This window comes from Drosophila teissieri, chromosome X (genome assembly GCF_016746235.2).
Source record: "Drosophila teissieri strain GT53w chromosome X, Prin_Dtei_1.1, whole genome shotgun sequence".
Classification (NCBI taxonomy): Eukaryota; Metazoa; Arthropoda; class Insecta; order Diptera; family Drosophilidae; genus Drosophila; species Drosophila teissieri.
The window spans coordinates 13,609,814-13,622,490 of record NC_053034.1 but is presented as its reverse complement, the minus strand read 5'-3'; the positions used below and the strand labels follow the sequence as shown (position 1 = coordinate 13,622,490).

At 44.1% G+C, this 12,677-nt stretch overlaps 1 protein-coding gene across 2 annotated transcripts in view; it reads right to left on the bottom strand.

Moving 5' to 3' along the window:
- LOC122624024 (netrin-B) overlaps positions 1-11,886 on the bottom strand; it is a 55,971-nt gene extending 44,085 nt beyond the window's left edge. The window contains exons 1-2 of one of the 2 annotated variants that reach the window (XM_043803446.1): positions 11,105-11,886; positions 9,188-10,698 (exon numbers count right to left, since the gene is read on the bottom strand). In XM_043803446.1, coding sequence (XP_043659381.1) covers positions 9,188-10,698; positions 11,105-11,106 — 1,513 coding nt within the window. In that variant the 5' untranslated portion in view covers positions 11,107-11,886. Of the gene's footprint in view, positions 1-9,187; positions 10,752-11,104 lie in introns of those variants that run through there. The other variant, XM_043803447.1, reaches the window with a different exon arrangement.
- Positions 11,887-12,677: the final 791 nt, after the last annotated feature.

Here is a 12,677-nt window from a genome sequence, read left to right as displayed (position 1 = left end):
GCTGCTTTCAAATTAATTTAGGTGCGTGTGTTGGGACTCCCCGATGGGTTTGCCTCACTCCCAATCGAATTATGGATCTAGAGGTGCTACGACGACCATACAAGTTTTTCTCTAACCAGCCGGCATATTTATGCGTTTTTTTTCTTTACTCAGTTTCCGCACTTGTGCTTTCCCCATGGAAACTTTACGAGGCAAGAGAATATTTTAAGTTTCACGAACTTGTTCACCAATATATATCCTTTTATTTAGTTAAATTGTTTACAAAATCATCGTATTAAATAGTAACTGAAAGCAGCAGCAAACTTTTCATTGTAAAATCAAATTATTATTTCATTTTAGTCACTGCAATCTATTCACATGCCTATTCAACTCACGATTCACTCCAAGTTGCGACATTTTTAAGTGGCGCATTTGCTACAAATGTTTGGTACAAATTTTTGGCCTGTAATACATAGCTGCCCCCTCCCAACTATTATATCCCCCCTGCTAAAGCCACAAAACCCATCTTACACTCGGCACCATATAATTTTCTTCATTAACACACACTCACACACTCACACTCTCACACTCACACACATGGCACGACAAAATGCTTTAATAGTTTTTCCGTGCCTTTAATTTATGTGAATTTTCAAGGTAGCTAACGAGGTGGTGAGCCAGGCAGATTTCCTAGTGTTTTTCGAGGGGGGGTGGAGAAGTTGTAAACGAGCCTGCGACAACGCCATTCGATTTGTCAACCCCTCCCCCCGCACCATTCTGGAACCCCCCTCATCCGTTGCCCATTTCTCCCCCGAATTCATTTAGATTGCTATGAAAATTGCTTTTAAATTAAGTTCTGTGTGGCTGCAATGGCGGCTTCTGGGAAATAAAACCGACAACTAACTAACCAAACATTATTTCTGTTTGCTTCCTTTTGCCATGCAGAGAAAAAAATAGCGTGTGCCTATTCTTATATACACATATATATTTACTTTTAAATACAACTAAATAGAATCAGCAACATTTAGCTTTTTTATGTTACTTTATTATACGAGTTATTTCCAGCCAAACAAACTGTACTGTATGTTTGTAGTATATGCATCCCTTTTCGCTGAGTGTATGTAATCGCAGTTGTTTGTTGGTTGTTTCAATGTTGTTCGTGTTGTTTTTGGTTCGGGTGCGGCGTAAAACAAAGCATTTGGCAATTAAAATACCGCCGGACGGCGGTTTTTCACAGGTGAGCAGGCCACAGGTGGGCAGAAAAGGGGGGCAGTAGCAGTAGCTGTATTTTCCTAGAGTTTTCCGAATACTGCACAAAGCCGCAGATGAAGAAGAAGCAGCAGCAGCAGAGGGTCGAAGGTCGAGAGGAGTGCAGGCCGAGAAATTGCATTTTCATTGAGTCAATTGAGCAAGTGAACAACTGAGATATTGAGCGGCTGCAGCCGAAACAAACCCGCAAATGCCACAGGAAAATGGGGAAAAGCGTCGGAAAAGCGCTGGCAGAGCAGAGGCAACATAGCAGCATAAGTCAACACTAATTGCAATTTGCAGCTAAACACGGACGGAAAAAAATGGGATGGTGGAATGGTGAAATGGTGAAATAGAGGCATGTATCTATAGGATACATGACATAAATAAAAGAGGATTCTGAAACAGAAAAGATACTTTTTCTTTTTCCGTTCCGAAAGAGTGCGGTATTTATTTCAGTTGCATCTCTGTGAGTGAGTAAAACATTGAGGAAATTTGTATCTGTTACCGTGCCACTTTATTCAATTGCATTAGTTTTTCTTGCAGTGCATGTGGGCGAGAAGTAGACACGTTGGAAAATTCAATTTGCACAGTTCAATGCAAATGAAAAGAATTGACACACGAGGAATTCAAAGCCAAAGAAGCTGCAGATGTGAATAGAGCTCTCGAATAATTAGTGAACAATAATGAGTGGCAGTGGAGTGTGCGAATGTGAACTTGCAACTTTAACTGCAAACTCAGTGAACTTTGCTTGAGCCCAGGGTCATCGTGTAATTAGAGTTCGTGAAAAGGCATTTAAAGTACCCATGCGTGTGCTCATTTGCCTGAATCATTCGCTGTAATTCGTAGTATTATTACCAACTTGTTTCAGAGTCAGTAGGAGACTCAAGAGTGCTCCACTCGATAAGTGCACAACTGAATTATCTTCAAAAATTGAATTCTCCCACTCTGCGGCAACGAAATGCAGTTTATCATGTCGCTTTACCATGTTGCCAGTGGGAAAACCTCGGAAAAGTGAAAACAAAAGCAAAGCACAGTGAAAACAATGCGGGGAAAACAAGGCAACGAGTATGTATAGTACTTCTTGGCTGTTTTGGGTTTTTGGACCACGATTCTGGAAGGACCAAAACCCAGCACCACAGAGTAAACAATATGAAAGCAAACAAAACTAAGGGGAAATGGCAAAGGAAAACAAAGCGCACATGCAGCCAAAACAAAAAACCCAAGTAAATGTGCTCTCTCTTTTCAGTGTGAAAAGCGAGCAAATTAATTGAAATATGCTTCTGTCGTTGGCAACAGCAGCAAATAAATGGGTAGTTGGGGAAAAAATCCGAGGTACACAGCTGGCACTGAAATCTCCGGCTAAAATTTAATGAATTTTATTGTATTAATCATTACACAAGTTTTTGGTTTTCACAGAATTTCAAATCAAATAATGCCGCTTAATTCCAAATGCATTTGATTGATTGCACTTTTGGTGACTCCTTCCTTTCAAGCCAAAAAGTCGCCTAGCAACCACTGGTCTGCATATGCAAATGTACAGAAAGGCTACTTCAATCGGGCAATAAATGAACAACTTGTGCGTTGTCCAAAGAATACTCGCATACTCGCATGTTTGTCGTTTTCTGCCATTTCTGCGGTCAGATACATCAGCATCGTCAAAGGCAAAACACAGCAACGAGGCATTTTTGGCCAGTTTGTTTGATATCATAAATTACAATTTAAATGTTATAACGAAAACTAATTGGAGCGATGACGACAGACCCACAAAAAGCTCTTTGAAGTGCTCTGTTGTGGCCCAAAGCGGCGGATGATGGTCGATAGGATAGGTATTTCGGTCTCTTAACCACAAAAAGCAGCCAAAAACCAGCAAAGGCAGCCAAAGCAGCCAAAACAGCTGCAACAGCTGCTGTTTCTTGTTTCTGACCAAAAGAGTCATAAAAACACGACTTGATGCGACGCGGAGTGCGGTCAATCACATCCACTTCCAATTTTTGTATAATTCCACACCTCCACATGGAAAACCAAGAACGCAGAACGGATCGCGTGGGCGGTGGGTTTATGGCGCTAACTTAAGCCGCTTGCTCTTAAAAAAACCTAAATAAAAGCCAATGAGTTCCCCCAAAAGGCAGCCACACTGAGGTAAATCAAATCTAGATTCCAGATTCCAGAAATAACCATTTGCCATTCTAAAAACTAGCTGGTTTTTGGTTTTTGGTATAGAGCGGATAATGTACTTTGGAAACTAGTTCGGTATAACTGGCTATTAAAGCGCCATCTGCATTTGGTAAATTTAGTTTCTAATCATAAATATTATATTATCAAGATAATGCCTAAACATGAGTAATATTCCAATAATCACTTTTGTTCTCAGTGGCAATGTTAAACGTAAGACAAGTAGCTTTATTTATATACTACGTGTATACTTGTATGTGTGTGCATAGTGCTGCTATAGTAGGTGGCGGCTTTTAAGGGGGCGTGGCAGCTACCGACACGCTGCATTGTTGCTGTTTTTGATTGTTTTTTTGGTGTTTTGTTTTCCTTTTTGCCGGCGCCAAATACTTGCGCAAATTAAAAAGTAATTGCTTGAGAAAAAGTCAGAAACAGAGAATATGCAACAAACAGCAGCAACATCAGTAGAAGGAAGAAGAACAAGAAGACGACGAAGGAATGTGGCGTTGATGGCTTCCAGGGGAAAATCGAGTGGCTGAGAATGGGGCAAGCGAGGTGGCTACTGGCTGCTGGGCTGCTGGGCTGCTGGCTCCCAGTTTTGTGTAGTTGAAAGGTTTCAAGTTGCCAGCCAAAATGCCAAAAAGTCATCAACTTATCGTTGTTTTTCGGTTAAGGGGGCGCAGGTCGAAGGGCAAGGGCGATCCACACTGGATGAGTTGCCCCAAAGAAACAATACAAGTAGAATGCAATTTGAGGAGGGTGCTGAATGCTAGTTGCTGGCTGTTGGCTGGCTTTTTCAGCGGCAATCTTGGCGAGAAACGCTCGGGGGAGCAATTAAATAGAAGTAAAAGTGATGAATCAAACACTGGCACTGTGCGAAAAGGAATTAGAGTGCTGGCTAGAAGCCATTAGTCGGAAATGCTGGGACAGTTGGACAAATGCTATGCGATGGTGGTGTGGTAGTGAAACTGCAAGGATCTGCGGCAATTCCCCGAGGATAATCCAGTACAGCATGCAGCATTCATGCTCTATCCCCTCAAGTATGTCCTCAAAGTACTTTCCTGTTACCTTGAGAGCAATAATAATAGGAATAAAAAGAGCACATCTCCCGATGACACTGATCTGAATAGGAAATGTGTCTGTTTAGCAACAAAAAATAACCAGACACTGGTTGCAAGTTGTAAGTTCCATTCACACGAGTGTCCTTTCGAATGCTCTGGGCTCCATTAGTTGAGTCCTTTTTGTGCACAGTTTTATTCCCGAAATCAAATGACGAACTCAAAAGCATTTCCACACGGCAAACAAAGGATGTAATTCAGCCTTATTAGGATTCCCAGAGCGAATCTCTTAAATTCCAGCCATTCAGCAGTGCAAATCACATTCACATAACCCAACTCGTTGCATGCAAATGAAGTACAGTCTCCGAGTTTTGCCACTACACAAAGGACCCTCATTATGCACTTCCATGTTCTGCCCACCACCGCCCCTTTTTTTTTTGTTTTTAAATATGTTTTCACGGCTCCTTTTTAAATAATTTTTTGTTGCACTTTAAGGCATCCCGCCAGCAAGAACAGCAAATAAAATACGGAAGGCAGAAAACTAAGCAATCGCAACAAGCGAAATGGAAGCTGCCAGCATTTTATCACATTGACACGCCACGCCCCTTCTGCCCCCGGAAAAGTGAGCAGTGTGAAGGGGGGAGAGAGGAGGGGGGGCGTGGTACAGAGCCACAGTGTTGCGGTTATACCATAAAATGTTGCATTTTGCTTTCGGTTTGCCGAACGCCTGGGCCAGAATAACCCAGAATGCAGAACGCAGAATGCTGAATGCTGAATGCTTCGTGTTGCATATGTGCAACAACTTAACTGGCAACCGCTAGGTAACTCTTACTAGTGCTGCTACTGTTTCTACAACTGTTTTCTACTGCACTGCGAGAAATGATTAGAATAAGAGTAAACGTTGTAGCTTGAATGGTTGCTGCTAGCCTAATAATTTTTGCAAGTGCACCAGTGCCTTTGCAACTTAAGCTGCGGCAATTTGTTGCAAGTCAGTTGTGGGTGATTCCGGTGCCGGGGATTCCGAGTGAGCTCGTCGTGGCTCCGTTTACACCTCTCCCCCCGCCCACGGACACGTTAAATGCGCACAGCTGCCGGGATTACCAGGCGGAATTTGCAAATGTAAACGCAGCGAATTAGTCGCGCCCCGAACACACCGAACAGCCCTCGGAAAAAGGGAAAAACAACACCCTCACTTCGCCATTCAGGACATTCGCACAGGACTCACCCCCGGGGGTGGGGGGCAGGGGGAATAGTAAACATATGAAAATCACACACAAATAAATGTAATAAACAAAGCAGCATCTCATCTCACAGCTCGTTGCGATGGAGGGGGTGCAGTGGCTTTGGTCCGGTCAAAAATGGTCAGGGGACACAACAAACAGCCGTATCGATGCCCCTTGGCTTCCTGGTTTTTCCCCCCCCTCCCCGTCCTTGTCCCGCAGCCCCTGGACTCGTTCGATTGCAGCCTGCCAAAAAATTAACAGATGTCTCGCATTAGATGCGCTTCACTCGACCCCAGAGACCCGCGAGCGGCAAGCGGCGAGCCAATGAGGCGATTTAAGCCACAGTGGTGCAAAGGTCACTGAAAAAACCCATTCCATGTCCAACAAAAAAGAGTAGAAGATTTATTAAAAAAAATTAAATGGCATAAAAAAAGTTTTAAATAGAAAGAGTAGAAGATTTATTTTAAAAAAATTAAATGGCATAAAGAAAGTTTTAAATAGAAAGTTTTAAATAGATAGTTTTAAATAGATAGTTTTAAATAGAAAGTTTTAAATAGAAAGTTTTAAATAGAAAGTTTTAAAAATAAAGTTTTAAATATTTAGAATGCCTAAATAAAATATCAATATTATTCTTTTATTTTTAAATATTGAGAATGCCTCTAAAAAAGATCAATATTATTCTTTTATTGCGTAGAACCTATTAAAAAGTTTACCTACTCAATTTCATTGCTAAGCATTGGTAAAAATAATATGATAAATACCATTAAATTAAAATGTAAGTAAGAAGAAAAAATCAGTTTCGACCCACTGTGCACTGCAAGCATTGCGGGTTAACCATGGAATGGAATTGGGAGCAATTTTTAGGCAAACGGAATCGAGACAAATCGCCAACGAATAAAGCAAATCGGAATAAAGCATTTTGGGGCACAGTGGAGTGAAGTGGGGCAAAGTGGAGTGTAGTGGGGGGATGGGGGATCGCGAGATAAGCCGCACGGCAGCAGGTAGAAAAATGTTTGTGTTTGCACTTCCATTTCCTTTTTCAATATCTACTCTTTCCGCTGGATACCCTGAGTTAGTTGCCTCAGGAGGGCGTTCTTCAAGATATCCCTACATCTATTAACAATACGATATTTCAGCAGGCAAATATAATATACCAATTTGTATGCAATTTTTAGTGAGATTTCTAAAATGCGATATACAGAATTGCATATCATATCATATTGTGCATTGAAGTCATAACTTTACTTTGCAATATGTATTTGAAACTCTATTAAATATAAAGTGAGTGGCATTACAATTTCGGTGTCTTTTTTCTAGTTATGCATATTGTTTGCCCGCTGTTCGTAAATCTTTGTGGATATTTGGAGCCGACTGATTCTCCAGTAGCCAAGTGGTCAGCTGGAGGAGATTGGAGGAGTGGGGCAGAGTGGACCTAGACAGATGGTGGGGATTGGTGGGGGAAATGTGGGACAGAAACATAGAAACAAGGACAGCCAGCGGCTGGAATTTCGCCCAGACATAAATATTTTTTATCACTTTCCGAGCGCTCCATCTTGCCAGCAACCCTTGTCCTTGTTGCCCCTGCCCCATCTTCATTTCGTTGCATTTGTAATGAAGTCCGGACTGGGGATTCCGGCGGAGACTAATTCAAATTTAAGCCATAGAAAATTAATTTTTTGGCTACCATCCTCCAACCTCCATCCTCCATCCATGCAGCCAAAAATCCGGCGCGGTGGTTGGAAACGCTGATGGAAAAGCACAGAAGTAGACGGACAACTTTCGGCTTATTCGGCTTATTTGGCTTATGGTAAGCTTCAAGGTCGATTAAGGGCCGTTGGCCATGGGTTAAAGAGTTTACGGACATCTAGGAGACGCTTTGTTTACGGAGATCCACCGACATTAGTGGAAAATCCCCAGTCTGCAGTACCCCAAAGCACTTGAATCTAATTTAAATATTTAAAGCTCTCGATTGCAAGTTACAGAGATTGATGAAGTACATTGAAGTTACATTCGTTGTAGTAAATACCTGGTTTTTACTGCTTTCCGATATTTTCTAAATGGGAGAGCTATTGCCTAGTTAGTAGCTAGTAAATTACTAATGCCTAGTAATTCCCTTCGTTTTTCTCCTTCAAGCTAATCCTTTCCGCTTGAGCTCGTTGGCCATTTCCAGCGGCAATTGTCATGGGATTTTCCTTTTTTCTCTTTTTTCTTCTCTGCCATAAGCCATAAATTAGTGCCGAGCGACGTTCCGTTGAGTCTTTAAGCTGACCTTCGACCCCGCTCTCCATCAACTTTGCACCACCCACTTTTGGGCTGGACCACTGCCACTCCCCCACTTGCTTGGCTTTTGATTAATTCTGGACGAGGACGACAACGTGGACGTCAATGGGCCACGGAAAAGTTAATCGTTAGTAATTTATGGCCCTCCAAGGAGGCGTATTACTGGGCGTGGCAGTAAAGGTAAGGCGATCTGAAAGTAGTGCTAATACCGAATGCTACATCTCATAGGATAATGATGATGATGGTCGATGGTTGCTGGCCAAAGCAGATAGAAATCCCGATATGTTTGGGCCACATTCCCAGTGCCAAACTGGGTGGTGTGGCATGTGTGGACAATCGAAGCGGACATTCCAAGTCTCGAATAAAATACCAAAAATGCAAGAGCAGAAGAATGTGGATGGCAATTGGGAGCCGTGGAGGCGATGACATCGATGGCGATTGCCAGTGCAAGGCTAAAGTGCTCAAGTGCAATGGGAAACTGCAGTGTGGAGTGTGGAGTGTGGAGTGTTGATGATGAAAGGATGAGCAGAGGGCACTGGCACAATCACAATCACAATCTCAATCACACAATGCTCGCAATTGAAAACGCCACTCGAAATGCCGTCCCCAACTTTCCAGCCACACTCTCCTCCTCCTCCTGCAAATGCACTCAATTGCACTGTCCAATTGCAAGTCCAGTGTGAGTGACCATGAAAAGACCTCTGCTCTTGACCAAGGGCAGCTCCAAAGATCAATATCACTGGCAGTGAGGCAGTTTCAATGAAGGAATATGTGCTACTCAATCAGTTCTGGCTTTATCATCGCCATACCAAAGTCGAGATTCCCATAAATTTGCTATTGCATTTACAGAAAAATAGCCTAATTTTTTTCTTCAACTACTAAAAAGTATATGTTTCAGATAACACTATCTTCTACAGTTTCCCATGCCATTCAAATGTCCTAAAAATGTGTTAGTTGTGAGTAAGATAAGTCGTTTAAAGTGCAGTTGTGGCATGTTGAAACATATATGCACAATAAAGAAATTCTGGATAGTATGGTAAATGTTTATAGATCTAGAGCTAAAAGTTAAAATGCAGCTAGGCTATTCTGTGTTTAAGTTTCTCAAATCAAATGCCCAATAGAATCTCTTAAAATTTCTATAATTCACAGCTGTAGAATCCCTCGGGATCCAGTTGGGTTGTAAGTATGTCTTATCTAGTGATAATATCTATAAGTATAGCTACTCACTCTTGCACTCGTTGGCATCGTTGTCGGTGGCCCTGCCCCAGGGTCGGTCGAAGTAGAAGGGCTTGCAGCGTTCGCATTCGGGGCCGGCGGTGTTGTGCTTGCAGGCGCAGGTCATGGTCAGCTTGGCGCTCATCTGGCTGCTGCTGCTGCGGCCGCCGAAGTGGGTGGCCAGCGAGGGGGCGGAGGGCGTGTCCTCGTCCTGCCCATCATCTTGATCCGCCAGAGCCGTTCCCGTTCCCGATCCCGCACTGACAGTGGCCACACACTCGGAGGCGTGACCATTGCACTTGCAACGTCCGCCGACGGCGAAATCCGATACGGCGTAATGCTGCGAAATGGGCAATGTCACGGCCGCGGCGGCGGCGACGACGGAGGGGGCAGCAGTGCTAGGGGGCATGGCCTTGCCAGGTGACGTCACCTTGGGTGGCTGCTGGTGTGGGGGCGTGGTGGCCGCCAGTTTGCTCTGGTAGTGCTTCTCATAGGCGCTACCCTTGTGCTTGCCCTGCCGCTTGACAACCGATTCACCATCGCTGGCATAGTCCAAATGCAGATGATCGTCGTCCAGTTCCAAATGCTTCTTGGGCTCCTCGTACTCATCGTACCCGGCATCGGCACTGTCGTTGTCCTGCAAATTGTAGTCGTACTCATCCTGCTCGCCGTCCAATTCCAGATCGGCATCCTCGTCCTCATCCTCCTCACGACTGCCGCCCATCTCGTCGCTAAAGGCGTTCGCGTTCTTCACCTTCAGCAGTTGCGGCGGCAATTCAAGGCGATGGAATACCACTCGTATGTCCGTGGCCGTCACCCAATCCTGCAGGACCAGCGACGAGTCCAGATCATTTGCGGATGGACGACCCTCCAGCGTATTGAAGGCAAATCGCTGGGCAGCACCGCCCGTATCGTGCTGCGAATTGATGCATCTTGCCTCCTGCTCATTGAACTTGGAGATCTTGGCGCGATCTGGTCGTCCATAGAACTTCTGGCACTGTGAGCTATAGAACTGGAAGGGTTGCCAGGTCTGTCCGAAGTCCGAGCTCTTGAATATGGCCAGCGAGTCGGGACGCGGCGAGCGGGGACAGAAGGACAACGATATGTAGGTCAGCTCGTACTTCTTGCCCAGCGACAAGGTCAGGGTCACATTATCCGGCGGCGCACTGTCCGGATCGTGGGGCACATTCACGGCGCCCGACCGCCAGCAGGTCACATTGCTGGGATTATTCAGATCGGTTAGTGCCGCCGGGCCGTAACGCTGCTGTTCGCATGGACGACACTCGCCGGCATTCCCGTCGCGCAGCAGCTCGCAGTAGCGCTCCGGCTGTTGGGCGCCACAGACGCTGGATGCCTGGACGGGATTCCCATAGGCGGCATTCACGAAACTGGGCAGACACTTGCGCGGCTTGCCCTCGAAGTAGCAGGGATCGTTGGAGGATATGCCGGCGGCCAAGGATCCGATGGCCAGTGCCAGGATAGCGGGCAGGAGCAGGCCCATCCTTGTCCCTGTCGCTCTGACCCTGAATTGGAAATGGGGGAGAACTATATAGTCGACGCTGATGGCGACTATCCCTACACCCTATAAGCTTCTCATATTCCCTACTTGTAATCAAAAGCTAACCTGACACAAAATAGTTTTTATGACTTTAGTTGGTTGCTAAGAAACCAATAAAACCTTTCTCTTTAGAACGAATTTCACTAAATATAAATTTAAATGATATATAATCAAGTTGCGACTACTCTATTTACAAAACAAGTAAACATTTTGTAAATATCAACACTTAATTTAATTCTCATTAACTATCCATAAATATGACAAAACTCGGACAGCTATTTGCTATTTGGTTTTCACTTTAATAGACTATAAACTTTAATTGTGGATTGGGAATATTCGAAGCTTATGGGATCGCAGCGGCAACTACGTACATTGGCTCGAATGCGAAATACCTCGTACTCTTTCTCTTTCTCGCTGGCACTGTTTTCTTCAATTGTTTCTCCGAGGATTATATGTATGTATGTATATATTGCTGTCCCGGTCACACACTCGCGAGGATCGTTTCGCGTCGGGGTCACCAAACAAACAACAAAAACAAGACGCGGCGACGTCACTCGCGGCGTCACTGAGTCTGCCGCAACAGCATGCAACAGCTAGCTGCCAATTCCTAGTCTCTCAGTTTTGCTTTCAGTCTATCCGATTCGATGCGATGCGTTGCACTACGTTGATACGATACGATACGATATGATACGATAGGATACGATGCGATACTCTTGATTCTTCTGAAAAAGTGGGGGAATTCTTCAGTCCCAATGCCGATTCTCCGGGCTGCGTTGCCACTCGGTCAACGGCCAGCGTGTTTCTGTTCGCCGCGGCGACGTCCTCGCGCCAATTGCCCCCAAAAAAAGGTCCTGCGAAGTCTCGTTTCCTCTCGTCTCGTTTCGTTTCGTTCCGATTCGTTTCGATTCGATTCTCTCGTCCTGGCGCACTGAATATTCAAAGGAGGCTGGTGCTCCTTCCTTGTCGCACCACTCCCACACTCTCGCTCGCTATCTCGCTCACACTCGCACTCTCAAACAACGGAGTGTAACTGAAAAAAAAAAACCAACAACAACGAAGGCCCGACGCGCACTTCGGTTGAATTCGATTTCGTACCGCCTCGAAATCGCCTCGGAAACGCTTGGAAATCGCTTGCTTGCGCCGCTCAATGTTGTTCACCTGGCAAACGCTCGGTCGAAACTGTTTGCGTTTGCTTTGCTTTGCTTTGCATTTGGTTTGCCGGAGAGAGAGCAACATTTGATGATGCTGCTTGGCAACATTGGTGCTGGCGCAACATGATGCAGCCTGAATGTCACCAAATTTATGATGCTGGAAATTCTCGAAAGAGAAGTACTTTCGACTGGAATTCGAACTGATGTATTTCTATCGTATTATTAATACCAAACCGAATTAAGATAAATAATAACAAAAAAATAATAATATAATAATAATAATAATAATTTATATTTATTTGTATATACAATACAATGCAATTGAAATTATTTCTGGGTCCAATGTTGCTGGATGCTCGTGTTGCTGGATGCTGTTCGTGTTGCTGGCAGCAGCAGCCTGCAACATTTGTTGCTGGCTCTCTCTCATCATGTTGCCTTCGAGTTTCAATGTGTTGATAAGGGACTCAATAAATATGTCACCAATATGAGATCTATGAACTCTTAATCTGCTAGGAAGGCAGCTTTATCTATCATTTAAATTATTTAATGTGCCTATTTGCCATAAATATATACTTTATATTTAATATTTTAATAATGCGATTATTTCTCATGGGAAGTTCTACTAAATGTAACTACTTTACTAACTTTCCTTTTGAGGCATTATAATACTTAAATGTATCCCTACTTTCCCTTTTTTTACCATATTTTGCGCACGACATCTTCCGGAATATATGTAAACCTACCTTACTCGATTTCAGGTCGCACCTTCCTCACAACAAAGACCCCGATCACA